The sequence below is a fragment of the Danio rerio genome, chromosome 21 (assembly GCF_049306965.1).
Source record: "Danio rerio strain Tuebingen ecotype United States chromosome 21, GRCz12tu, whole genome shotgun sequence".
NCBI lineage: Eukaryota > Metazoa > Chordata > Actinopteri > Cypriniformes > Danionidae > Danio > Danio rerio.
This window is the reverse complement of record NC_133196.1, coordinates 4,393,652-4,417,500: the sequence shown is the minus strand read 5'-3', so window position 1 is coordinate 4,417,500 and position 23,849 is coordinate 4,393,652. Positions and strand designations below refer to the sequence as shown.

Sequence of the window (23,849 nt, the reverse complement as noted above, 5' to 3'; positions counted from 1 at the left end):
GCAGATATCTCCAATCTGATTTCGTACTAGTACAATTGCAATTGCAGATATCTCTAATTGTTATTCTGACTAGTCGAATTATAATTATGACTAGTCAAAATATAATTAGAGATATCTCTTAAATATATTTATGGAGTCAGAACAAAGATTTAAATGCTAAAAAGGCTTGCCATAGAGACCGCTTCTGAACAGCGCAGCAGCGATGACGTAAGCGTGCCGAGGCCCGATATGGTGTGAGCGCGGGCCGTCGGGGGAGACGGGAGGGGGGACAAGCGTGCTTTGGCCCGGTTCGAGGCAACTGTACCTAGTGTGAGTACGGCCTCAGTGAGTAGCACAATCACCTCACACCAAGAAGGTAGCTGGTTCAAATTTTGTCTGGGTCAGTTGGCATTTCTGTGTGGAGTTTGCATGTTCTCCCCGTGTTGGTGCTGCTCCGGTTTCCCCGACAGTCCAAACACATGCGCTATAGGGGAATTTTATGAAGTAATTTGGCCGTAAAGTTTAATTGTTTCCTAGTACTGGGTTGCAGCTGGAAGGGCATCTGCTGTGTAAATTGTGCTGGATAAGTTGCCGGTTCATTCAGCTGTGGCGACCCCTGATAAATAAAGGGACTATGCTAAAGGAAAATAAATGAATGAATGTATACAAAGTATGGGTTAAATACATTTTTGCTTTTTTTTTTAGTCAAAAAATGTATTGCATGGATCAAAAATATAGATTTTTATAGCCAAAAATATATTGTATGGGTCAGAAAATATTGGTGTTTTTTTCATTGCCAAATATACAATGTATCGGTCAATAATTTTTTTTTTTTTTGCCAAAAATACATTGCATGGGTCAAAAATACAGATTTTACTTTTGTATCCAAATAAACAGTTTATGTGTCAATGTGTATAGCCAAAAATGTGTTGTATTGGTCAAAATATTAAATTTTCCTTTACATCCTAAAATACATTGTATGGGTCAAATATATAGATTTTTTTATAGCTTAAAATACAGTGTGTGGTTCAAAAATATAGAATTTATTTTATAGTTAAAAATCAATGTGCGAGTCAAAAATAGTTCTTTCTTCAAGGCCAAATATACATTGTACAAGTCAAAAATATAGATTCTTCTTATATAGCCAAAAATTTATTGCATGGGTCAGAAAATATTGATGTTTCTTTTATAGCCAAATATACAATGTATGGCTCAATTAAAAAAGAAACAATTAGAGCCAAAAATATGTTTTATGGGTCAAAAATGTAGATTTTTCTTTTATTGCTAAATTTTATTTTATGGGTCAAAATTTGTTTTATAGTCAAAAATCAATGTGTGGGTCAAAATATAGAAGGCTAAATATACATTGTATAAGTCAAAAAAATAGATTTTTTTATTTATTGTGAAATATACAATGTATGGGTAAATTAAAAAAAATAAGCAACTATAGCCAAAAATACATTGTATGGGTCAAAAATATAGATTTATTTTAATATTCAAAAATGCATTGTATGGGTCAAAATATTATCTTTTTTGTAGCTAAAAATACATTGTATAGGTCAAAAATATAGATTTTTCTTTTTTAGCCAAAAATACAGTGTGTTGGTCAAAAATATAGAATTTATTTTATAGTAAAAAAATCAATGTATGTCAAAAATATATATTTTTTTTATTTATAGCCAAAAATGGGTCAAAAATATAGATTTTTCTTTTATAGCCAAAATACACTTTACGGGTCAAAAATACATTTTATGGGTCCAAAAAAATATTTTTCTTTTATAGCCAAATATACACTGTATAGCTCAAAATCATTGAGTTTTCTTTTTTTTTTTTTTTGCCAAAAATACAGTGTGTTGCTCAAAAATACTTAATTTTCTGTCGTAGCTAAAATTATAGTGTGTGGGTCAAAAATATTGAATTTATTTTATAGTCAAAAATTCATTGTATGGGTCAAAAAAAATCTTTTTCTTTTATAGCCAAAAAAACTATTGTCAAAATTATAGTAAAATTAGTTTTATAGCCAAAAAATGCATTGTATTGGTCAAAAATGAAGATTTTATTTTATAGCCAAAAATAGATTGTATGGGTCAAACATATGGATTTTTTATAGCCAAAAATGTTTTGTATGGGTCAGAAAATATTGATGTTTCCTTAATAGGAATATAAAAATACTTAATTTTCTGTATTAGCCAAAATTAAAGTGTGTGGGTCAAAAATATAGCATTTATTTTATAGTCAAAAAATACATTGTGTGGGTCAAAAATACAGATTTTTTTATTTGTATCCAAATAAACAATGTATGGGTCAATTAAAAAAAAACAATTATAGCCAAAAATACATTATATGGGTCAAAAATTTTTCTTTTAGAGTCATGAATATATCAAAAATATAGATGTATTATTTATTGAAAACAGTCATGGTGGACAGCTGCTTCTCACTCAAGGCTGTCTATGCTAATGAGGGAGAGATGTGGGCGGGGTCTCCTCCCTCTGATGACACGTACAAAGGAAGAATGTCAATCAAAGTGTCTCTGCAGACTGTTTTTAATCAAGTGTGATAATAAATAATACAATTAATGCATTTTCACCGTTAGAAACTGGTTATAATTCACACACTGCTGCCACACAGCTGTGTTTAAAAGATTAAAATCCTTATAAAAGCTATTTTTGCATAATAGGTCCACCTTAAAGTAAGATTGTTACAATGTTAGTTCTAGCGAGAGCATCCCCCATCCGGACACTTGTATTTGAATGTCTTCTGGGTTGATTCTGAACCTATTATTCTTCTGTGCAGCCGCAGACATCGGCGTGGGCATCAGTGGTCAGGAAGGCATGCAGGCGGTGATGTCCAGCGATTACGCCTTCGCTCAATTCTGCTTCCTGCAGCGCCTCCTGCTGGTGCACGGCCGCTGGTCCTACATCCGCATGTGCAAGTTCCTGCGCTACTTCTTCTACAAGAACTTCGCCTTCACGCTCGTCCACTTCTGGTTCTCCTTCTTCAACGGCTTCTCCGCGCAGGTCAGAAAACCACACCTACACTCACAGATCATGCGTTTGTGCAATGCAGTACAGTAATCATATGGTTAGACAAAATTTAAAGGGATAGTACATACAAAACTGAACTCTAAGAGCAGTATATGAAGTTAATTGAAGCAGATTAAAGTGAATGCTGAGGTGTTGTTGTGTTTCAGACAGCGTATGAAGACTGGTTCATCACTCTATATAACGTCTGCTACAGCAGTTTACCGGTTCTCCTCGTCGGCCTTCTGGATCAGGTATCATTAACACACAATAACAATATAGTAATATTATCTTCTCCCATAATAAAAATAAGAGAATTCAGCTCATCACTGCAGACTCGAACAAATGGCATAATGCAGGAAAACACTCACTAACTAACTGTTAAATAGGTTTCGTTTTAAGTATTAGGTCTAATAGTATAGAGAAATGTGTCTTTTCCCTGTTAAGCATCACTCGTGCATTATTTTAAAAGATGGATAGATAAAAGATTTTATCTGCAACTTAATGTTTTTTTTTTTAAAGAAGTTTATTGAGAGCCAAATACGCTAAGGCACTAAAATTCAAAGTTTGCATGAACTAGAAGCTGCGTCTGTATTTTTGTAGTATGATGCAGTTCACAAAGAAACTAGAACAGGGGTAGGGAACCTGTGGCTTGGGAGCCACATGTGGCTCTTTGACCAAAAATATGTGGCTCTCCAGTTGTCTCTCTTCAATAATATAAAAAAAAAATGTAACTGTTACTAGAAATCAGTTTCCTATTAAAAATACAATTACAATTTCCTTTATATTGTATTTTCTAAAGAAAAATGAATAAGATCTTGGTTTACAATAAAAGGACGTTTCAACCAATGCGCATATGTGGTGTTGTGGTTTAACTTGAATTGTGACAACAATAAAGGGCAAGTTATATTTCTTACATTTCTATGGTGACCTCATGCACATAAATTCAAACATTCATGAGTGACGTTGGTAAAAAGAAAAAAAATCTATAAATTTTCCTTTCTTCATACATTGTATTGTGTCATATTTGTTTATTTTTGAGTTGTCCATGGACATAAATAAAGATTTTGTGTATAAATATATAAAGGTTTTGTTATATACAGAGAGACCATATGGCTCTTTAAAAAATGCATTTGATAAAAAAAAATCTGAAATGGCTCTTTGCTGAAAAAAGGTTCCTGACCCCTGAACTAGAACCTAAAGTTTATTGATAAACTTTGATGTTGGGTTGAGAAAGCCAACGTGACTGCGCTAGGACTGGGAATGGCAGTTGGCAGGAAGTACGGCGTTGGTTGCTAAGTGGTTGCTAGGCAGTTGCTAAACAATTATGGCATTGTTAGGTGGTTGCTAAGCAGTTGCTAAATGGCAATGCTCGTGTACATGTTTCATCAAATGCTAATACTTAGTAGGCGTTTCTTGCATATGTTATTGCATTTAGATAATCATTCATAGCATGTAGCGAATCGTTATTAGCACTTGGCTTCCATTATCATTGTTACCATGCATAGTACACAGGAAGTCCCATTTGCTAGCATGAGTCAAACAAGCCAATGCCCAGGTCCCTACGACATTCTGATGTAGAGATATTGCTATTTTTAAATGGTTGCTAGGTTATACTGTTTTATTGCTATGGGGACATTTGACAGGTTAGTGATGATACATCAAAGCTTCTTGGCAATATGAGTGATCTTAATCAACCCCAATGTTTCTATGACAGTCTTTATGAGTGTCAAAACTGGACTTGAACATTATGTATTCCTGGTGTTGGGTTGCGGCTGGAAGGGCATTCGCTGTGTAAAACAGATGCTGGATAAGTTGGCGGTTCATTCCGTTGTGGCGACCCCTGATTAATAAAGGGATGAAGGGAATGAACATTATGTAAAAATGGCTTGCCGTATTTTTTTGAAAATACAATGCTTAAGTGTGAAAGGGATTCATGCAAAAATGGCTTGCCATATCAGTAAAAAAATATGGAGTTTAAGTCAAAAATGGCTTGCCATATTCTAAGAAAAATAATGCTTAAAAATTATTTATTGGAAAACTATAAGTCTGATAAACGTTAAAGATATAGCAACAAAACCTAACGCATCTAAATACAGCTTTTGGACAAATTTGGGGCTTGTATAATTTTTTTATATGCCCGGATTATAAAATTTAATATTTAACATTTTTTATTAAAAAAACGATAAGTCTTATAGGCATGAGGAGATATAGCAACAATCTTGAATGTAGAAAGCACATTTTGACCACATTTGGGCCTTGTGGCATGAACGGCCTAGGAGGAGATACGTTTGTTTTCAAGGACAGAGTAGTATAACAGTATGTTGGCTTTCTCAAGCCAACCTAATTAAATGAGACAACAGTGGACATGGCTTGTTTTTTCTACTGCGAGCTGATTGGGTGTAGTGAAGTACACTCTAAAAAATATTGTTAAGACAGAACTAAAAAAATTAACGCAACAGTTTGCATTGATATATTCAAGTTACGACAATATCTAACAAAATGAGGTTCAGACAACAAACTTTATTATGTTAGCCAAATCTTTTCCTCCTCAATCAGAGGCATTCACATAGCAAAAAAACTCAGATTTTTAAGTCGAGTACTCAAAGTTAGTTGTTTCAATCATTCATTCATTCATCTTGTCGGCTTAGTCCCTTTATTAATCCGGGGTCACCACAGCGGAATGAACCGCCAACTTATCCAGCAAGTTTTACGCAGCGGATGCCCTTCCAGCCGCAACCCATCTCTGGGAAACATCCACACACACATTCACACACACACACACACTCATACGCATACACTGCGGACAATTTAGCCTACCCAATTCCACGGATTCCGCCATTTTGAAGTGAAAGTGCTCGGCTGTCCATTGGATCTCATTACTGTCGCGATGGCAAGCAGCTGCTTTGTTTTTTATTTATTTAGTTAAAAAGCACATTAAGGCCAAGGTACATTCTTAAAGATGACAATACAACATTTGTTATCTTAATCATCAGCACTTTTAATAGTTTATTTTACAGACTTATAATATGCTGTTGTTCTATTGGAGTTTTCATTCCATAATGGCCGCCTCTAGTGGCTGTTTCCCAAATTACACTAGAGTGTCTCCTCTTGGTCATTCTAAGCTCTTTGCTTTCAATTAGCTGCAATTTTTTAAATTGATTTAATTATAAATATTTTTCTGTTTTTGAAAACTTAAAGTTATTCTTGCTACTTAAATTTAATCTAATCAGCATTTTAGAATTTTTAAGTTACAATAATGTAATAACCTATGTAGTGGTAACAGACCTCTTGAGTTATTTTTTAGTAGGCATTTCACTCAGAAATATGGGAAAAAGGGTTTAGGGAGAGTTATTACAACCTAACAGACTCCTCCTTACCATTTCTGTTTGTTGTCAAAACGGACAGCTGAAGGGGTGTGGTTAAGTATCTTAGCCACGCCCAATGCCTCAGAGAGACCTTATCTGAGCATTGAACTGAAGACAAACTAAAAGTGCATTTTCAGATTTCAATTACAAGGGCAAACATTTTTTTTTTCTCTCAATGACATGCACAGATGAATTGATCACCACAAAACTAGCAATTTGAGCTCACAAAATCAATATGGTTAAATTTGAATTCATGTGTACTTTAAGCTATATGAAAGAGATGTGAATTCTCTTCACTTTCCTGCTAGACGTTTCTCCTCTTCAAAGCTCTTCTTCTCTTGTGCAGGATGTAAATGATAAGCTGAGTCTGCGCTTCCCGAAGCTTTATCTTCCGGGTCAGCAGGGGGCGCTCTTCAACTACAGGAACTTCTTCATCAGCTTGTTCCACGGCATCTTCACGTCACTCATGATCTTCTTCATCCCGTACGGAGCTTTCCTGCAGACCATGGGCCAAGACGGAGAGGCTCCATCAGACTACCAGTCCTTCGCTGTGGTCGCAGCTTCATCGCTCATCATCACCGTCAACCTGCAGGTGCCTGAACACACACTCACACTCACTTGTTCATCCAAAATACGGATGATACAAAATTAACTCGAGTTTGATAAATGGCATCTAAAACGTGTGTTTGGGAAAGAAAACATTAGCTAACTAGTGCCATTTCCCTTAACTTAGCTGAAACTGAGCTCTGATATCCCTTTTTATATTCACCATTCATTCAGAACAGACCTTCGGGTCACTGGGAAGGCGGTGAAATGATAAATTTGTGTCACTTTATCTTCACTGATAAGATATACAGCCAGTTACACAATATACCTATGTAACTCCCAATGATGCTTCCGGGTTTCTTCCCACCGCAGCCTGGATTTTGCTTTTGAAAATAGCGGCCGTGTGAAATCAGTCTATGGAACAAATGACTAAATGTAAATGTTCCCAGATGACATATAACGGTTGCCAAATTATAGAAATAAAAGACCAAACTACCAAATGGTTTTAATTCAATTCAAGTTGACTTGTAAAGTGTAGCGCTTTTGTTTGTATGGGCTCTATTTTGACGGTCCATGCGCAGAGCGCAAAACACAGGGCGCAAACGCTTTCTGGGCGTGTCAGAACGCATTTTTGCTAATTTAAGGACGGGAAAATCCACTTTGCGCCATGGCGCATGGTCTAAAAGAGTTGATTTTACTTTCTAAATGAGTTATAGGTGTGTTTTCCTCATCTCCCATTCCCTTTAAGAGCCAGCTGCATCGCTCCATAAGCGCATTTTGACATAAAAGTAAGTTCACTTTCGCTTTTGCTCTCGTGGATAGGGAAACCTTTACGCACAGGCATCAATTAGTCTATAAATAATTTCGTTTGTTAAGCGCAAATATTTGTTTTAAAACTATTTCTAAATTCAGTTCTAATTTCCAGCAAACGAATAAATGAACAATAATAACAAAATGTGCTCAAAAACCTGAGTTATATCCTAAAACATGCTGTGCCCCATATGGTCTAAAACCTGACAGGTGGACAAATCTAAGCTTGTTTTTAATAAAACAAATATAAATATGGATATAATAAATAATACTGCTAATAATAATTACATTATACAAAAGCACATTAAATGAACTAAAAAAGCCTCCCGAGATGAAGAAAGTAAGGCAGTGGTTTTTAAATCTTCATGTAGGCTAGAAATTAATATGTTTTGTAATATTTTTATCATTTATATTTATATTCTATATATATCCTTATTATATATATATATATATATATATATATATATATATATATATATATATATATATATATATATATATATATATATATATATATCCTTAAGATATTGTATATTTTTCATATATAAAGATATTTGCATATTGCTTTACATCTTGTGTGTAGTGTGTAAGCCAGGTGCACTTTGCGCCAGACAATAGACCGACTTTGTTCTGGTCTAAAGAACAGACTATTTACAGTTTCTCAAAATAGCAACGCGCCAAAACATGCCTGCTTTTTTAGACCAGAACACCTATGGGCGCACATTTGAGCGCAAATGCATTTGCTATTTAAACAGTGTGGCGCAACGCCTCAAAATGACCCTTGCGCTGAGCTGAAAGTAGCAAAAGACTATTGCGCCTTGCGCCACATTGCGCCGTGTGTATGATAGGGCCCTAAACCTGTAAAATATATACAGTTATTGTAATTCTCTACTTTGTTTGTGAGTAGTGTCTTTGTTTTGTTCAGTAGTGAAGTAAAAACACTGATAGAAACTCTAGTGTTGATGTAATGTCGTGTGTTTTTTTTTTCTTGACCTCCGCAGATATCTTTGAACACCTCATACTGGACTTTTGTCAACTTTTTTGCGGTTCTCGGCAGCATCGCTCTGTACTTCGGCATCATGTTTGACATCCACAGTGCAGGAATCCACGTCATTTTCCCAAACACCTTCACTTTCACAGGTGCGCAATAATACATTCATGTTTTTCTTTTTGTTTTTCTTGCAATTCAACTTTTTTATTCTGAATGCATATACAGTTGACGTCAGAATTATTAGTATATTAATATATTTTTTCCCAAATTTCTGTTTGATGGAAAGAAGATTTTTTTCAACACATTTCTAATCATAATAGTTTAAATAACTCATCTCTAATAACTGATTGATTTTATCTTTGCCATGATGACAGTAAATAATATTTGACTAGATATTTCAGGACACTAGTATTCAGCTTAAAGTAACATTTAAAGGCTTAATTAGGTTAAATTAATTAGGCAAGTCATTGTATAACAGTGGTTAGTTCTGTAGACAATCGAAAACAAATATTGCTTAAGGGGGCTATTAATATTGACCTTAAAATGGCTTTAAAAAATTAAAAACTGCTTTTATTCTAGCCAAAATAAAACAAATAAGACTTTCTCCAGAAGAAAAAATATTATCAGACATACTGTGAAAATTTCCTTGCTCTGTTAAACATCATTTGGGAAATATTTTAAAAACAAATGAAAGCTTTAAATTATTAATCCAGTGTTCACTAGTAAATATTTATAATGTAATATTAGTATGGTTTTCCAGTACTGGGTTGCAGCTGGAGGGGCATTCTATGTGTAAAACACATGCTGGAATAGTTGCCGGTTCATTTTGCTGTGGCGACCCCTGATAAATCAGGGACTAAACTGAAGAAAAATGAATGAATGAATATTAGTTTAATCCACTGTTTTATAGTATATATTGAATAACACTGAAATGCCAGGTTTATTCTGTACACTGCCATGTGATACTGGTGATATTCCAGCCCAGCGGTTCAGTGTGTTAATATTCTGCTTGTTGTTTTGTCATGCAGGCGCTGCATCTAATGCTCTGCGACAGCCGTATCTGTGGCTCACTATCATTTTGACTGTGGGAGTCTGTCTACTTCCTGTCATCTGCATCCAGTTCCTCTATCAAACCATCTACCCTTCAGTCGGAGACAAGGTGAGATCCTAAAGTACACAAGTTCAAGCTGCATGACATTATTTACAGCAGTGATCCCCAGCCTTTTTATCACTAAGGACTGGTCAGCGCTTGACAATTTTACCGCGGACTAGGGGATGGGGGCGGTGGTTCGTGGTTGCTAGGCAACCATCAATCGTTTTCTCAGAGGATGACAAGCTGACAAAACATTGCTGTCACTCTGAAACAAGTTCTATTTATGGAGAAAATTACAAAGCACTGCAGTGTTTGTGTGTTTGTCTGAATTAAACCGAAATGTGTATTTTCCATACAAGCTGAAGCTGATCAGTTAGTTCTTGGCACATGACCCGCTGTGCGCTGCCGGGAATCCATTCAACTAGGTGCATCTTGAAGGCATGAGCACGTCACGCTGCTTGCGTGCACAAGCCTCACACCTCCATTGGAAATAACAAACTTTCGCGAACTCTAGAAAAGACACGATATGCGAATGGCCCCTTTTCCACTGAGTGGGATGGCATGGTTCGGTTTGGTACACTTTTTTGGCCGTTTATACTGTCAAAAAGCGTACTGAACCCCTTTTTTGGCACCCTTTTGAAAGGGGACCAAAAGGTGGAGCTAGACGCACAGCTGAACGCTATTGGCTTACCGGGATGCATCATTCGCTTAAGCAACAAGCCAGAATGTAAACAAAAGAGCCGCCCGCCATGTTTGAAATACACAGCAGGAGATTACAGCGGAATTAAATATACATATAATAACGAGCCATGGTCGATACGGGCTCAAACAAACCTTGTCGTCGTCTTGAGAAATGTCGTCACTTGCGATCTCCATCAGTTGATCTTTTTGCACAGATATGCTGGATTCACCTGATTTGTTGACAAATGGGTTGCGGATTCATTCCTTGGCAATTTGTAGCAAAGAAACTTCCCAATGACGTCTGTTTCTTACTCATTTTGCTGCTTGTGGGGTAAATCTGGGCACTCAAGTGACTGAGATGTAAGCAAGAGAATAAGGTCATTTTTCTAAAGAAAAGACTTTTCAAAATAAAAGATCATTTAGACTCAGCTTATAAATAAAACAGAAATAATTAATGATTTCTTGTGCGGTGTGGTACTAACTGATCCACTGACTGGTACCGGTTCGCGGCCGGGGGGTTTACTATGTATAAAATATGTAATATATTTACCAGTGCTGGGCAAAGATTAATCACGCTCAATCGCATCCAAAATAAAAGTTTGTTTCGACATACGGTGTGTGTTTTATATATATTTATTAGGTATATGTAGGCCCACACGGAATCTGCGTGTGCAGAAATCTGCAGATTTCCATATGTATTTACTTGTGTAATCGTGTAAATTTATATTTATAAAGTTTTTAAATTAATTTAACTAATATTATTGTGATATAATAATAACAAGATTAAAATGTTTATATGATTTATTTATAATTATTTATAATTCAGTTTGTAAAGTCATATGTTCTGTCATTTAGTTGAGATATTATATGAGAGACTTGATTTGTTTACCAATTAAGTGGATCTCATCGGATTTGCATTGCAAACATTAAAAAAAAAAAAGAAATGTCATAAATAAGTTTTTTTGTTATGATACTTTTAAAATCATTCCGCATAAACCATTGATTTAAATTTTTTTTTTTACAAAACTCTCTGCAGAAAAAGCAAAAAATGATTCTTTCCGGTCCTAGGTATATGTAATACAAACACATAAAAAATCCACATGTACCAAAAGCTGCGACCATTATATATATTTAGTGATGCAGTTACTATGGGAAACAGAATATTAAATGAGACAACAGAGGGCGTGGCTTGTTTTTCTGATTGGATGCAGTAAAGTAGGCATTTCATTCTAAAAGATAGGGAAAAAGGGGAGAGTTATTACAACCTAACAGACTCCTCCTCCTCACCTTTTCTGTTTGTTGTCAGCACTGACAGCTGGAGAGGCATAGTTAAGTACGTTAAAGTGCTTTCACATCTGAAGTTCAGTTCATTTGGTCTTGAGCAAGGGCAATAAATTATATAATGTTGCATTTTCTACCTTCTTTGGGTCTTTTTCACACCACACTGATTGCTTTGGTCTGAACCAGTTGAAAAGAACCAAAATGCAGTCATCTGACAAAATCCACATCTGTCATTGGCCAGATGTTGTTGAACATCGTTCCTAAACTGCTTATTGATTGGTCAGAATTCACGTGCGGGAAAATGCCAGTGAACTCCTGCAAGTAAACAAACCGGCAGACACAAAATGTGGCTTTTTTACTTTGGAGGGACGACTGCGCTGACTGATTTTATCCCTGCTTTAGACAAACTATACATTTCGAGAATGAAGAGCAGCCACGGCTGGAAAACAGTGTTTTAATGCATCGCTCGTCACTTCAGGAAGAGGCGTGAATTAAATTAGCTAAACTGCGACATGGGCATCTTGCGGAAATATTACCAACGATCCATCAGCTAATGTTTTCCTCTCTCTTTCTGTTGGTAAAGCGCTGTCAACAAATATTTTTCCTCCACATCCCATAATGCACAGCGCATTGGCCTACGGCAATTGGATTAGTCCAAAAGGCGCAGTACTTTTCGCTTGTACTGCGCCTGGGAGATTGGGTCTGTTTTAGTACGGATCATATTCTCACCACAAACGAACCGCTCCAGGGTTCATTTGAAAGCGGACCAAGACCACCTCTTCAAGCAGGTCTCGGTACGATTATTTGGTCTGCTTTTGGTGCGCACTCGAGTACGATTGCTGCATTCACACCTGCCCAAACGAACCGCACCAAAAGGGGAAACAAACTCTAGTGCGATTCAATTGAACTAAATAAGGCAGATGTGAAAGCACCCTTAGATTAGGTACAGACCTAATCTGAGAATTTAACTGAAAACAAACAGGAAGTGCATTTGTAGATTTCAATGAAAGATTAGAAGGGCAAACCATAATTATTTACACAATGACATGCACAGATGAATTATTCGGCACAAAACTAGCAATGTGAGCTCACAAAATCAATATGGTTAGATTTGATTTCATGTGCACTTTAAACTCGTCCTAACAGTCAGTGAAAAGGCTCCATACACAGAACTAAGCTCACAGTGGGTTGTTTTCCTGCAGGTCCAGAGGAACAGGAAGAAATACGAGCTTGAGGATGAAGAAGACGAGAGGAAGAAGAGGAAGCCCACTTTCCAGCGCGGCGGACGCTCTCGTCGCTCTGCGTACGCCTTCTCGCACTCGCGCGGTTACGCAGACCTGATCGCGTCAGGACGCAGCATCAGGCAGCGGCCGCGGGTCCGACCCGAGCTAAGAGACAGCATTAGAGAAGTTCCTCACGCTGAAAACATCTGAAACTGTCACTAACACACACGCCGATCGTGCCTTTACACCCTCAGCACAGCCAATCAGAGGAGGCCATGTGTCATTTAGAGGGGCGGGACTAACCAATGAGCCAATGGGGAATGGGTAATGGGCTTAAAGGGGAAGTACTAGTAAACACTGAAGATCTGAGCTGGTTTTAACGGTGAGCACGGTGTACAACACAGCCTTCATCTCAGGTTCTGATTCTGTGTCTTTTATTTCTGAGTCATGTGTTTGTTTCCTTTTCTTTATTCAGAAAATTCCAATTTAATTCAATAGGGAGAGAAAGTGTGTGTGTGTGTGTGTGTGTGTGTGTGTGTGTGTGTGTGTTTAAATGTTTTTGTAATTTTACCTTCTATTGAATTGTAAAGTGTGTATGTTTGTGTGTGTTGTGTGTATGTAATTTCACCACCAAATTAAAATGTGTTGTGTATGTGTATGTTTGCGTGCGTGTTTGTGTGTGTGTGTGTGTGTGTGTGTGTGTGTGTGTGTGTGTGTGTCTGAATGTGTTTATAATCTCACAAACTACTAAAGTGTGTATGGGTGCCTGTATGTGTGTGTGTTTGTGTTTGTAATTCCATCAACAATTAAAATGTAAAGTGTGTGTGTGTGCGTGGGTGAGTGTGTGAGTGTGTGTGTGTCTGAATGTGTTTGTAATCTCACCAACAATTAAAATGTAAAGTGTGTGTGTGTGTGTGTGTGTGTGTGTGTGTGTGTGTGTGTGTGTGTGTGTGTGTGTGTGTGTGTGTGTGTGTGTGTGTGTGTGTTTGTGTGTGCGTGTGTGTGGGCGCGTGCGTCAGTGTGTGAGTTTGTGTGTGTGTGTCTGAATGTGTTTGTTATCTCACCAACAATTAAAATGTAAAGTGTGTGTGTGTATGTATGTATGTATGTATGTGTGTGTGTGTGTTGTAATCTCACCAACAGTGTGTGTGTGTGTGTGTGTGTGTGTGTGTGTGTGTGTGTGTGTGTGTGTGTGTCTGAATGTGTTTATAATCTCACAAACTACTAAAGTGTGTATGGGTGCCTGTATGTGTGTGTGTTTGTGTTTGTAATTCCATCAACAATTAAAATGTAAAGTGTGTGTGTGTGCGTGGGTGAGTGTGTGAGTGTGTGTGTGTCTGAATGTGTTTGTAATCTCACCAACAATTAAAATGTAAAGTGTGTGTGTGTGTGTGTGTGTGTGTGTGTGTGTGTGTGTGTGTGTGTGTGTGTGTGTGTGTGTGTGTGTGTGTGTGTGTGTGTGTGTGTGTGTGTGTGTGTGTGTTTGTGTGTGCGTGTGTGTGGGCGCGTGCGTGAGTGTGTGAGTTTGTGTGTGTGTGTCTGAATGTGTTTGTTATCTCACCAACAATTAAAATGTAAAGTGTGTGTGTGTATGTATGTATGTGTGTGTGTGTGTGTTTGTAATCTCACCAACAGTGTGTGTGTGTGTGTGTGTGTGTCTGTGTGTGTGTGTGTGTGTGTGTGTGTTTGTTATTCCACCCACAATTAAAATGTAAAGTGTATATGTTTGTGTGCGTGCGTGCATGTGTGTGTCTCTAAATGTGTTTGTAATCTCACCAACAAGTAAAGTGTGTATGTTTGCGTGTGTGTTTGTTTTGTGTGTGTGTGTGTGTGTGTGTGTGTCTGACTGAATGTGTTTCTAATTTCAACAACAATTAAAGTGTAAAGTGTGTATGTTTGCATGTATGTTTATGTCTGTGTGTGTTTGAATGTTTCTAATCTCACCAAATATTAAAATCTTCCTTATTTCTACACCGCAAAACATATTTTCCAAGTGTATTTAGTCTTGTTCCCACATTAGAAATAGCAAATCGTCCACATTTATAGATCTCTACATGTTCCCGTTCATGCCTAAAGTACAAAACACACAATTATATGATCAAATCCATCCTCAAAACCAAACAATTACCATTCAATATTCATTTACTCAAGTCATTTCACTTCAGGATGAAAAGAAATGCATATTTAATAACAAATATAAAAGAATTTGATATGTATTATGATGATATTCAATTCACAAATGCTTTTTGTCTTCAAGCAATAAGCCCCAAAATGTTCTCTTTTTTTATTTATGCATATAAATTTAAATATTTATATATGATAATTAATATAAACATATATAACACTCTGTAAAAATTGATATTCATCTCATTGGAGCATCCTGTTTACATACATTAATGGAAGAACAAGACAAATAATACTGATTGGGAAAATATTAGTTGCAGTGTAATGAAGGCTGTTGATGAGTTTCAGTTTTCTTAGTTATTTTCAATACGTGTCTGCATAAATGTGAACTCTATAAGGAATTATCATCTTGATTTCCATAATCTCCATATGTAAACCTCTTCTGCAGGAGTAGAAGGGCCGAACTTCCACAATCCTCACGGTTTCATTTTTTCAGGGTGTCGGTGTTTTCTTCCTGATGATATTCCTTATAAACCGTGAATGAATGAATGACTTTTAGAGTGGTGAAGCATCATGTTTACATTAATACTCATCTATCGCTCAGCTACCGCTCAGTTTTAATACATATTTCCCATAAATTCAGCTTAGAAGGGTTATGGATTATACTTTTAATGCACTCTCTGTGGTGTTTTCGTTCACTGAAAACTGGATTTACTACATTTCCTATGGGATAAGTGGTTGCAAACTGTGTATATAGGCTGGATTTAAAGGTAAACATTACTAAATTGACTTTATTTGATTAATTTCAGCCTATATAAATTGTTTGCAAGCACGTACCTCGAAAGAAATGTTGTAAATCCACTGAATGATAGTTTTCAGTGCTGTTGTTCTGTGAGTTTCTTTTATATTTGGGTCGTCTCGCCATCAGATACGGCTGAATCACGTTGAGTTTGTTTCATTCTCTCATCAAAATGACTTTGCACTTTGGTACAGGGATCTGGGAGGTGGACACCTTTCTTATTTTAACCCTAGTTACGTGAACGCTGTTACAACGTTTTTAAGAATCTACGATGTGATGATGAGAAACACTAAATTTATTCGGTTGATGTTCACCGAAAGGGCTTCATTCAGCCATATTAATGAGACAAATCTGCATTTACACAGCTCTGTGGATTGTCTGTCTGTAATGTACTGTAATATACTTTGCACAGATGTCTATAAATAAAGAATTAGATACAGAACGTTCGTTTTTGAGTCAATGTTTCATGGAGAAAAGTGTCTTAGTTTGATTTTAACTATAATTCGGGAGAGTAAATTACTTTCAGCAGGATGAAGCGTCATGTCATAAAGCCTGAATCATCTCAGACTCTTTTCTTAAACTTGACAATGAGTTCACTGTACTCAAATGGCCTCCACAGTCACCAGAGCTCAATCCAATAGAGCACCTTTGGGTTGGTGGAACAGGAGATTGGCATCATGGATGTGCAGCCGACAAATCTGCACCAACTGTGTGATGCTATCATGTCAATATGGAGCAAAATCTCTGAGGAATATTTCCAGTAGCTTGTTGAATCTACGCCATGAAGGATTTAGGCAGTTCTGAAGACAAAAGGGAGTTCAACCTGGTACTAGTAAAGTGTACCTAATAAAGTGGCCAGTTAGTAGGGGAGAGTGGGGGCTTTTGCAACAAGACTTATTCCTCCATTCAAGAAAGAGCTCGAGTGAGGATATTCATAATTCATCTTCTCAGTTAGACCCTCCTTCAATCTGAGAGAAATCAGCCATTTGTGAGCATTCCTTAAGTATAAAACTCATTTTGAAGTCATTTTGTAATGTTCAGAAAATGTCTAATACTGTCTAATCTGTTTTTGTGAAACATTATTTACTTGTAAAATATAAACATCTGTTTTCTTAGCTTTAAATAGGTTTAGCTATTAAGTGTTAAAGCTGTTTTACCTTCCTATAATCATGGTCAAAAATAAAAAAATGCTGTTCAGCTGTCCCAAATCACAAAATTCATTTATAAGCTTGTCTTATTAACAATCTACAACTTTAATTTGGTCACAGTTAAAATGTACTTTAATTTGAAAGAGTTAATTGTTTAATTTATTCATTCATTTCAAAGTTTAAAGAAATAGTTTAGTAAAGGGTGGATTAACGGAGAGAAGATATATTTTACAGCATAACAGTTTTAATAACTTGTTTCTAACATCTCATTTCTTTTCTTTGGTGACAGTTCATGACTGAAAATGTTACATGTGCATGCTGAAAGTTAACATTGTGCAGCCATAACTGCTGATCTAAATTAGGTGATGAAGAATGATCAAAATATATGAAGAGTTCATTTGCAGAAGTAGATGACTCCATTTCAGTGGTTTTCTGATCCCTTATTCGGGGAATTAAAGAGTACAATAACGGGAAAAACAAAACATGATTTATGGTAATTGCTGACGTTTTTATTTAGTAATTTTTAATTGAAATGTATATATCTATCCAACAACAATAATGACGCTAATAATATTACCTTGTCATAGTGACGGTATCATTTTGTTCAAAACAAAATACAAAATACTTTACTGCCACCTAGTGGAATAAAACAAAACCTTCAGAAAGAGCATGGACCAAACAGATCGCAACTACACAAATAAACTGCAGTGAACAAAAATATGCAATATCCTATATGCATCGTATAATTGGAAGTTTCCTTAATTAATAAAGCGACTAAGCCGAAAATAAAAATGAATGAATGAATGAATAAATATTATATTATATTAGGCTATGTTATTCATTCATTTTCCTTAGGCTTAGTTCTCTCTCTTTATTCCACAGCGGAATCAACCGCCAATAAACACCATAAACACTCACACGACCTATTTAGCTTACCCAAATTTCCCTATAGTGCATGTGTTTGGAAAAACAGAGCACCCGGAGGAAACCCACGCCAACACGGGGAGAACATGCAAACTCTACACAGAAATGCTTACCCAGTCGGGACTCGAACCAGCGACCTTCTTGCTGTGCGGCAACAGTGCTAACCCCTGAGCCACCGTGTCACGCTATATTGTATTGTATTATTCATTCATTCATTCATTTTCTATATTTTCTATTTGGGTTGGCCCCTCTATTAAGGGGGTCACCACAGTGGAGTGAACCGCCAACTTATCCAGCATATGTTTTACACAGTGAACAGTTTTATATTATATTATATTATATTATATTATATTATATTATATTATATTATATTATATTATATTATATATGTCTTTTTTTGTTAATTATTTGAAGATTTAATACATTTTAATATTTCTTACGTATTTTCAGCAGACCTCAATAAGTTATAAATATTTCCCAGAAGCGTATTTATAAACTTGAAACGTCAAGTTATTGAATATTAATAAGTTTGCACCTACCTTCTCACTTTAGCATAATCATTAATATTCAAGAGGCGGGTTTTCCATGTGATTGGCTCATTCTTCTGCGCGTGCTCGGCGAGGTGGGATGTCACGAGCGTCATTGGCGACGTGGAGACGTATACAGCACAGCAACTTACACTGTTAAACACACTTTACTGGATATTTAACATCACTACATACAACTCATTTACTCGTACTAGTCCGAAGATACAAAGGAGCCTGTGTTACGGAACGAGAGGGGCTTTTCTAAGGCGCTGTCAGCTCTGAAATTTAACAGGTAAGTTAATCTTGCCGCTAGCCTACTAGCATGTTAGCATGTAAGCTAACGCGTTTATAATGGGTTTCTCCATTCACTAGAGTCTGCAGGCTAATTTTTGCTAAGTGTGTTTCTGCTCCCTGGACACTTATTAACTTATACATAAACAGTGAAGCACCAAGATGTAGCCATATAAAATGAATATTTAACCACATTCTGGTATTTTCGTCTGCGTTGAGCGTAAAAGCCGTGAAGAGTGTTATTTGACAGAAAGACAACAGAGGAAAGCTAAATGTGTCAAAGTAAATGAATTAAATACTTACAGGAAGTTTTGAATTGTACATTATTGAGCAGTCTTAATTACAGCGTGTTAAATCATATGTAGTCTGTGTTGATTAGACTGCTGTTGTTTGGATAGTTCAGTAATAATGGCTATTGCAGTGTTTACATTACTCTCTGTACAACAGAAATACAGTCTAAACATTGGAAGATTATCAGAATTTGAATATGTAAATCATTTACCTGTATATTGTAAGTCGTTCATTAGTTGCTGTATTTACCTAAAATTACCTAAAATCACCTGTAATGTAGATAATTGCATTGCATTGAATATTGAAATAATTAGTATATTACTAATCAGTAATTAGTATTAGTATTTACACAGTATCTAACCTAATAATGAAATGAGAAGCCTTTTTCATAGGACGTTTACTAAAAATTAAACAAGAAACAAGAGATCATATTTGCATATAATATTTGCATGGATGTATGTTTATGTGTCAAAGATGAGAAGACTCGTATTCAGGGTTCACAAGGTGCTGGAAAAGTCATACATTTATGAAAAAGCATTTACCAGGCCTGGAAAAGTTTTGGAAAAACTAATAAAACAAAAATGTTTTGGAAAATGTTTGGATTTTGTAGAGGAGTGAATCTGGAATAATATATACACATTAATGACAAGGATAGATCAAATAAAATATAGTAAAGATAAAAGTGAATTATAGTTTTTAGTTATTCACTCCTCAGGTACAGATATTGAATAATCAACACTGCATAGTCTTCACTGTATATTTTGTTTAATCTTTATTAAAGTTACTAAACATTTCTTGTGGGCGAATGTTTTAAACTCTGAAATATTGAAGTGTACACAGTTACAGGCCTGAAAGGGACAGTTTACACAAAGATTAAAATGTACTCTTTATTTACTCACACTTCACTTGTTTAGATAGTGTAGGAGTTAGTAAATTATATTCTTTTTGTGTTCATAAAAAAAAAAAAAAGAATGTTTGAAACAAATGAAGGGTGTAATGAAAATGGTTAGTAATTTTTGGGTGAACTATCTCTTTAAAAATGCTTGCAGATGATAAACTTTTACTCCATTATGAATAAACTTTATATTAAATTGTAATGCCAACATTGCATATCCTGCGATGTGACTATTGCGGATGCAAACGTTGCGATCTCGATGCTGAAATTATATATTGTGCAGCCCTAACTTGAATGTAGGTTAGTTGTCTTCTCTTCTGTCCTTGGCCAAAAACATGCTCCCACATTATTAGTTCTGTGTAAACATTAGCAAAATCAATTTACATGGATATAAAAACAAATGTAAACAAAATAGATTGTTGCATGTTTTATGATATGCTGTAATAAATTTGAACATCATTGTTTTTCTTATTATTTACCATGTATACCTCACATGAAACGTTAAGTCATGAATATGTACTTGAAAGTTCTGGAAAAGTCATCAAATTTTAGTAGTAAAAATGTGTGTGTGAACACTGATTTGTGTACTTGAAAATGTTTGAGGTGAACTTGACTTCTACTTGACACTGTATTTGATGGATGAAGTAAAAGAAACGGCTAAAAAAGCAATAACTTCAAAAACTAATAGCAATTTTAGCTTCACCTCGCTTTCACTCGCTTTAATCGTAACTCAAGGGGCATTTTGAGTGTCGTGTCCAGAAATAATCTCTAACTGCAGAGGTACGACTGTGGGTGCTAAAGGCTAATTTGTACACTAAAGTCTTGTGAAAACACAAGCCAACATTTCTAAAACTGTCACGCAGACAGCAAGATACTTTCTAAAAACTATTTTACAGATATGAAAATAAATATAAACCACATGGATTGTCACATTTTTTGATATGCTGTAATAAATTTGAACGTGCATTTTTTTCTTATTTACCACATGTACGCAGACATTACATGAAACACGAAACAAGATCAGGAATGTTTACCGAAAAGTTTTGGAAAAGTCATGAAATTATATATACAGTAGTATAAATGTGTATAACCCCGGATATTGGTGTTTGCAAGTGTTTAATTGACAGTGTCTGCTATAATTTTACAGAACTTTTATAAAATAAAAAAGATTATTGTCCCATCAAATATTGTCCCATAATCATTTAGCATATTTATTTTGAATTAAATTATTTTATTATATTTAAGAGATCAAAATAGGTCATTGGTAGTGTTTTGAAGGATAGTGATGAAGTTTAAGCAATATTTAGTATTTTAAGGCAGCATTTGATCCTTAAATACATTCAGTCATTCATTTTCTTTTCGACTTAGTCCCTTTATTAATCTGCGGTCACCACAGCGGAATAAACCGCCAACTATTCTAGCATGTGTTTTACGCAGCGGATGCCCTTCCAGCTGCAACTCATAACTGGAAAACATTCATACACACTCATTCACACACATACACTGTGGACAATTTAGCTTTCCCAATTCACCTATAGCGCATGTCTTTGGACTTGTGGGGGAAGCACCCGGAGGAAACCCACGCCAACACGGGGAGAACATGCAAACTCCAAACAGAAATGCCAACTGACTTAGCCGTGGCTAGAACCAGAGACCTTCTTGTGGTGACTCGTGAGGTGATTGTGCTACCCACTGCGCCACCGTGATGCCTTCCTTCCTAAAAATATGTTACTAAATGGGTCATAGATATAAATATGACATGATTTTAGTGTATTAAGTATAGTATGGTAAAAGTATATTCTATTCATTTATTTGTTTATTATAAGTTCACAATATATATATATCAGGGCTCGAAATTAACCTTTTTGCTTGGTAGCACCGGTGCTCCTAACTTTAAAAATTTAGGCGCATCAACCAAAATTTAGTCGCACCCACCAATTAAGAGCACCGTTACTAAAAGTTTTATACAAACATATTGATTGTATTTGAAATCAACACTAATCAAACTAACAAGCAAAAAAATTATATATAACGTTATATGCAAGCGTGAGGAAAATATGTCTCAACAAAATCCCGTTATCACAAGAAAATAGATTTTTATAACAACTGAGTGACCAAAGCATACACGGAGCGCTCAGCGGCCCTGCACGCACTGCTTGAATTAACGTGTTAACGGTATAACTAGTAAGATGTGTCATTATTTGCAACTGTAGATGCCATGGTTTCTAAAACAAAATCTGTCAAGTGTTATGTTATCTTCATTCTCATCTTCAGCGCTTTACAATTTTTCGCGGTAGTAGCTCCCTGTCATCCGAAGCCAGAAGGCACTGAGTGATTGACAGCTGATATTAACCAATCATTCGCATTCAGTGCTAGAGCAGTGGGCCAATAAGAAGAGCGCAAAGGCGGGGCAAGCATTACGGACTTGGATTTGTTTACTGCAGCAAGTTGACATGACAACTGTTTTAAACCATTCCCGAGCGCTGCGTTTCAAGTGCAGACAAAAAGCTTAGAGATGCATTCTGCGTGAATGTCTCCCGAATTCGCGCATGTGCTGAACATTTTGCAGTAAAAATTGGTCGCACACTACAATTTTAAACACTTGCAGAAATGCTCCCAAATATATTTCAAGGTCGCATAGATAAAATTTCGGGCGCATATGCGACCAAAATGGTCGCAATTTCGAGCCCTGTATATATATATATATATATATATATATATATATATATATATATATATATATATATATATACATATATATATTTTATATATATATACTTTATATATAAAACATGTTTTTATGTATATAAATTGATAAAGATAGACAGATAATATATCTTTAACCTTATATATGCTTATAAAATATATAATAGGGGTGTAACAGTGCACATATTTATCCCGAACGGTCAGGATACAGGTGTCACAATTCGACTCATGTTCTCAGACAAATAATACTGATATTAATCTGTAGCTGATTGAGACAAAAGTCTTCTGCCTGTTCAGAGTAAACAGAACAGGATTTATTGCTTATTCCTGTTGTACCAAACCTGTATTGAACCCTGACCCAAAACTGAGGTGCATACTGAGCCATGATTTCTGTATACCATTATATACCTAATGTAATATATAATAATTAAAATATGTTTTAGACTGGTATACAGTGCTCCACACAGATAATATAACTAACATAACAATAATAGTATATCATTTCAGAATTGTAACTACATACGACAACTTGACATGCATTCAAAATTGGAATACGAATATGTGCAGTTAGAAAACATGATGATGGATTTTTTTTCTTCTTGGAGGCTTGTGTGTGTGGCATGCTTTCACCCGCAGGTGTAAATTGAGTTTCCTTGTAAGTCAAGAAAGTCATGATAAGATCCATTAGAACAGACTGAGTAAACCAGGATGTAGAAAACAGCAGCTTCTCAAGTCAGTTTCACAATCCACATGAGTGTGTGTGTGTGTAAAGGGTGTGTTCTTAACAGAAAGGGTGTGTGTTAGTTTCTGTGAGTTCTGTCTATCCATCAAAGACATTTCTTGTGTGTTTACTGGCATAGGGGCCATTTGCTCAATGTTTTCAAACTAAAATGTGACGATTTGTATGTGTTTTGCCTGTTCATTTACATGACAGGGGCATTTTAATGGCTGAAAGTGCAGAATCTGATGTAATCAACAGGATTCATTGCACGGTTAATGGTCCGAACGATTAGTACAGCCAAAAAGATGAAATAATTTTCAGCAGCCATAGTCAACAAAATATGCACATTTTGTCAGTTCTGTGCTATTGTTTACATTCTTTGCCTCCAATATGGCCGTATATATTTACTATATTTATTAAACAGTTTAACT

The 23,849-nt window shown here is 35.8% G+C and overlaps 2 protein-coding genes across 5 annotated transcripts in view; both read left to right on the top strand.

Annotated features, from left to right (window-relative positions):
* The window catches only part of atp8b1 (ATPase phospholipid transporting 8B1), an 85,065-nt gene extending 68,708 nt beyond the window's left edge, over positions 1-16,357 (top strand). The window contains exons 23-29 of one of the 2 annotated variants that reach the window (XR_012397077.1): positions 2,773-2,996; positions 3,170-3,253; positions 6,714-6,959; positions 8,725-8,863; positions 9,743-9,873; positions 12,972-13,942; positions 14,517-16,357. Coding sequence is in view for 1 of the 2 variants with exons in the window: in XM_001920475.9 (XP_001920510.4) it covers positions 2,773-2,996; positions 3,170-3,253; positions 6,714-6,959; positions 8,725-8,863; positions 9,743-9,873; positions 12,972-13,202 (1,055 nt within the window). In the remaining variant the exon portion in view is untranslated. Of the gene's footprint in view, positions 1-2,772; positions 2,997-3,169; positions 3,254-6,713; positions 6,960-8,724; positions 8,864-9,742; positions 9,874-12,971 lie in introns of both variants that reach the window. The other variant, XM_001920475.9, reaches the window with a different exon arrangement.
* Positions 16,358-18,606: 2,249 nt separating this feature from the next.
* dym (dymeclin) overlaps positions 18,607-23,849 on the top strand; it is a 166,986-nt gene continuing 161,743 nt past the window's right edge. For all 3 annotated transcript variants that reach the window (XR_012397078.1, XR_012397079.1, XM_073935700.1), the window contains exon 1: positions 18,607-18,806. The gene's annotated coding sequence lies outside the window, so the exon portion shown is untranslated. The remainder of the gene's footprint in view (positions 18,807-23,849) is intronic.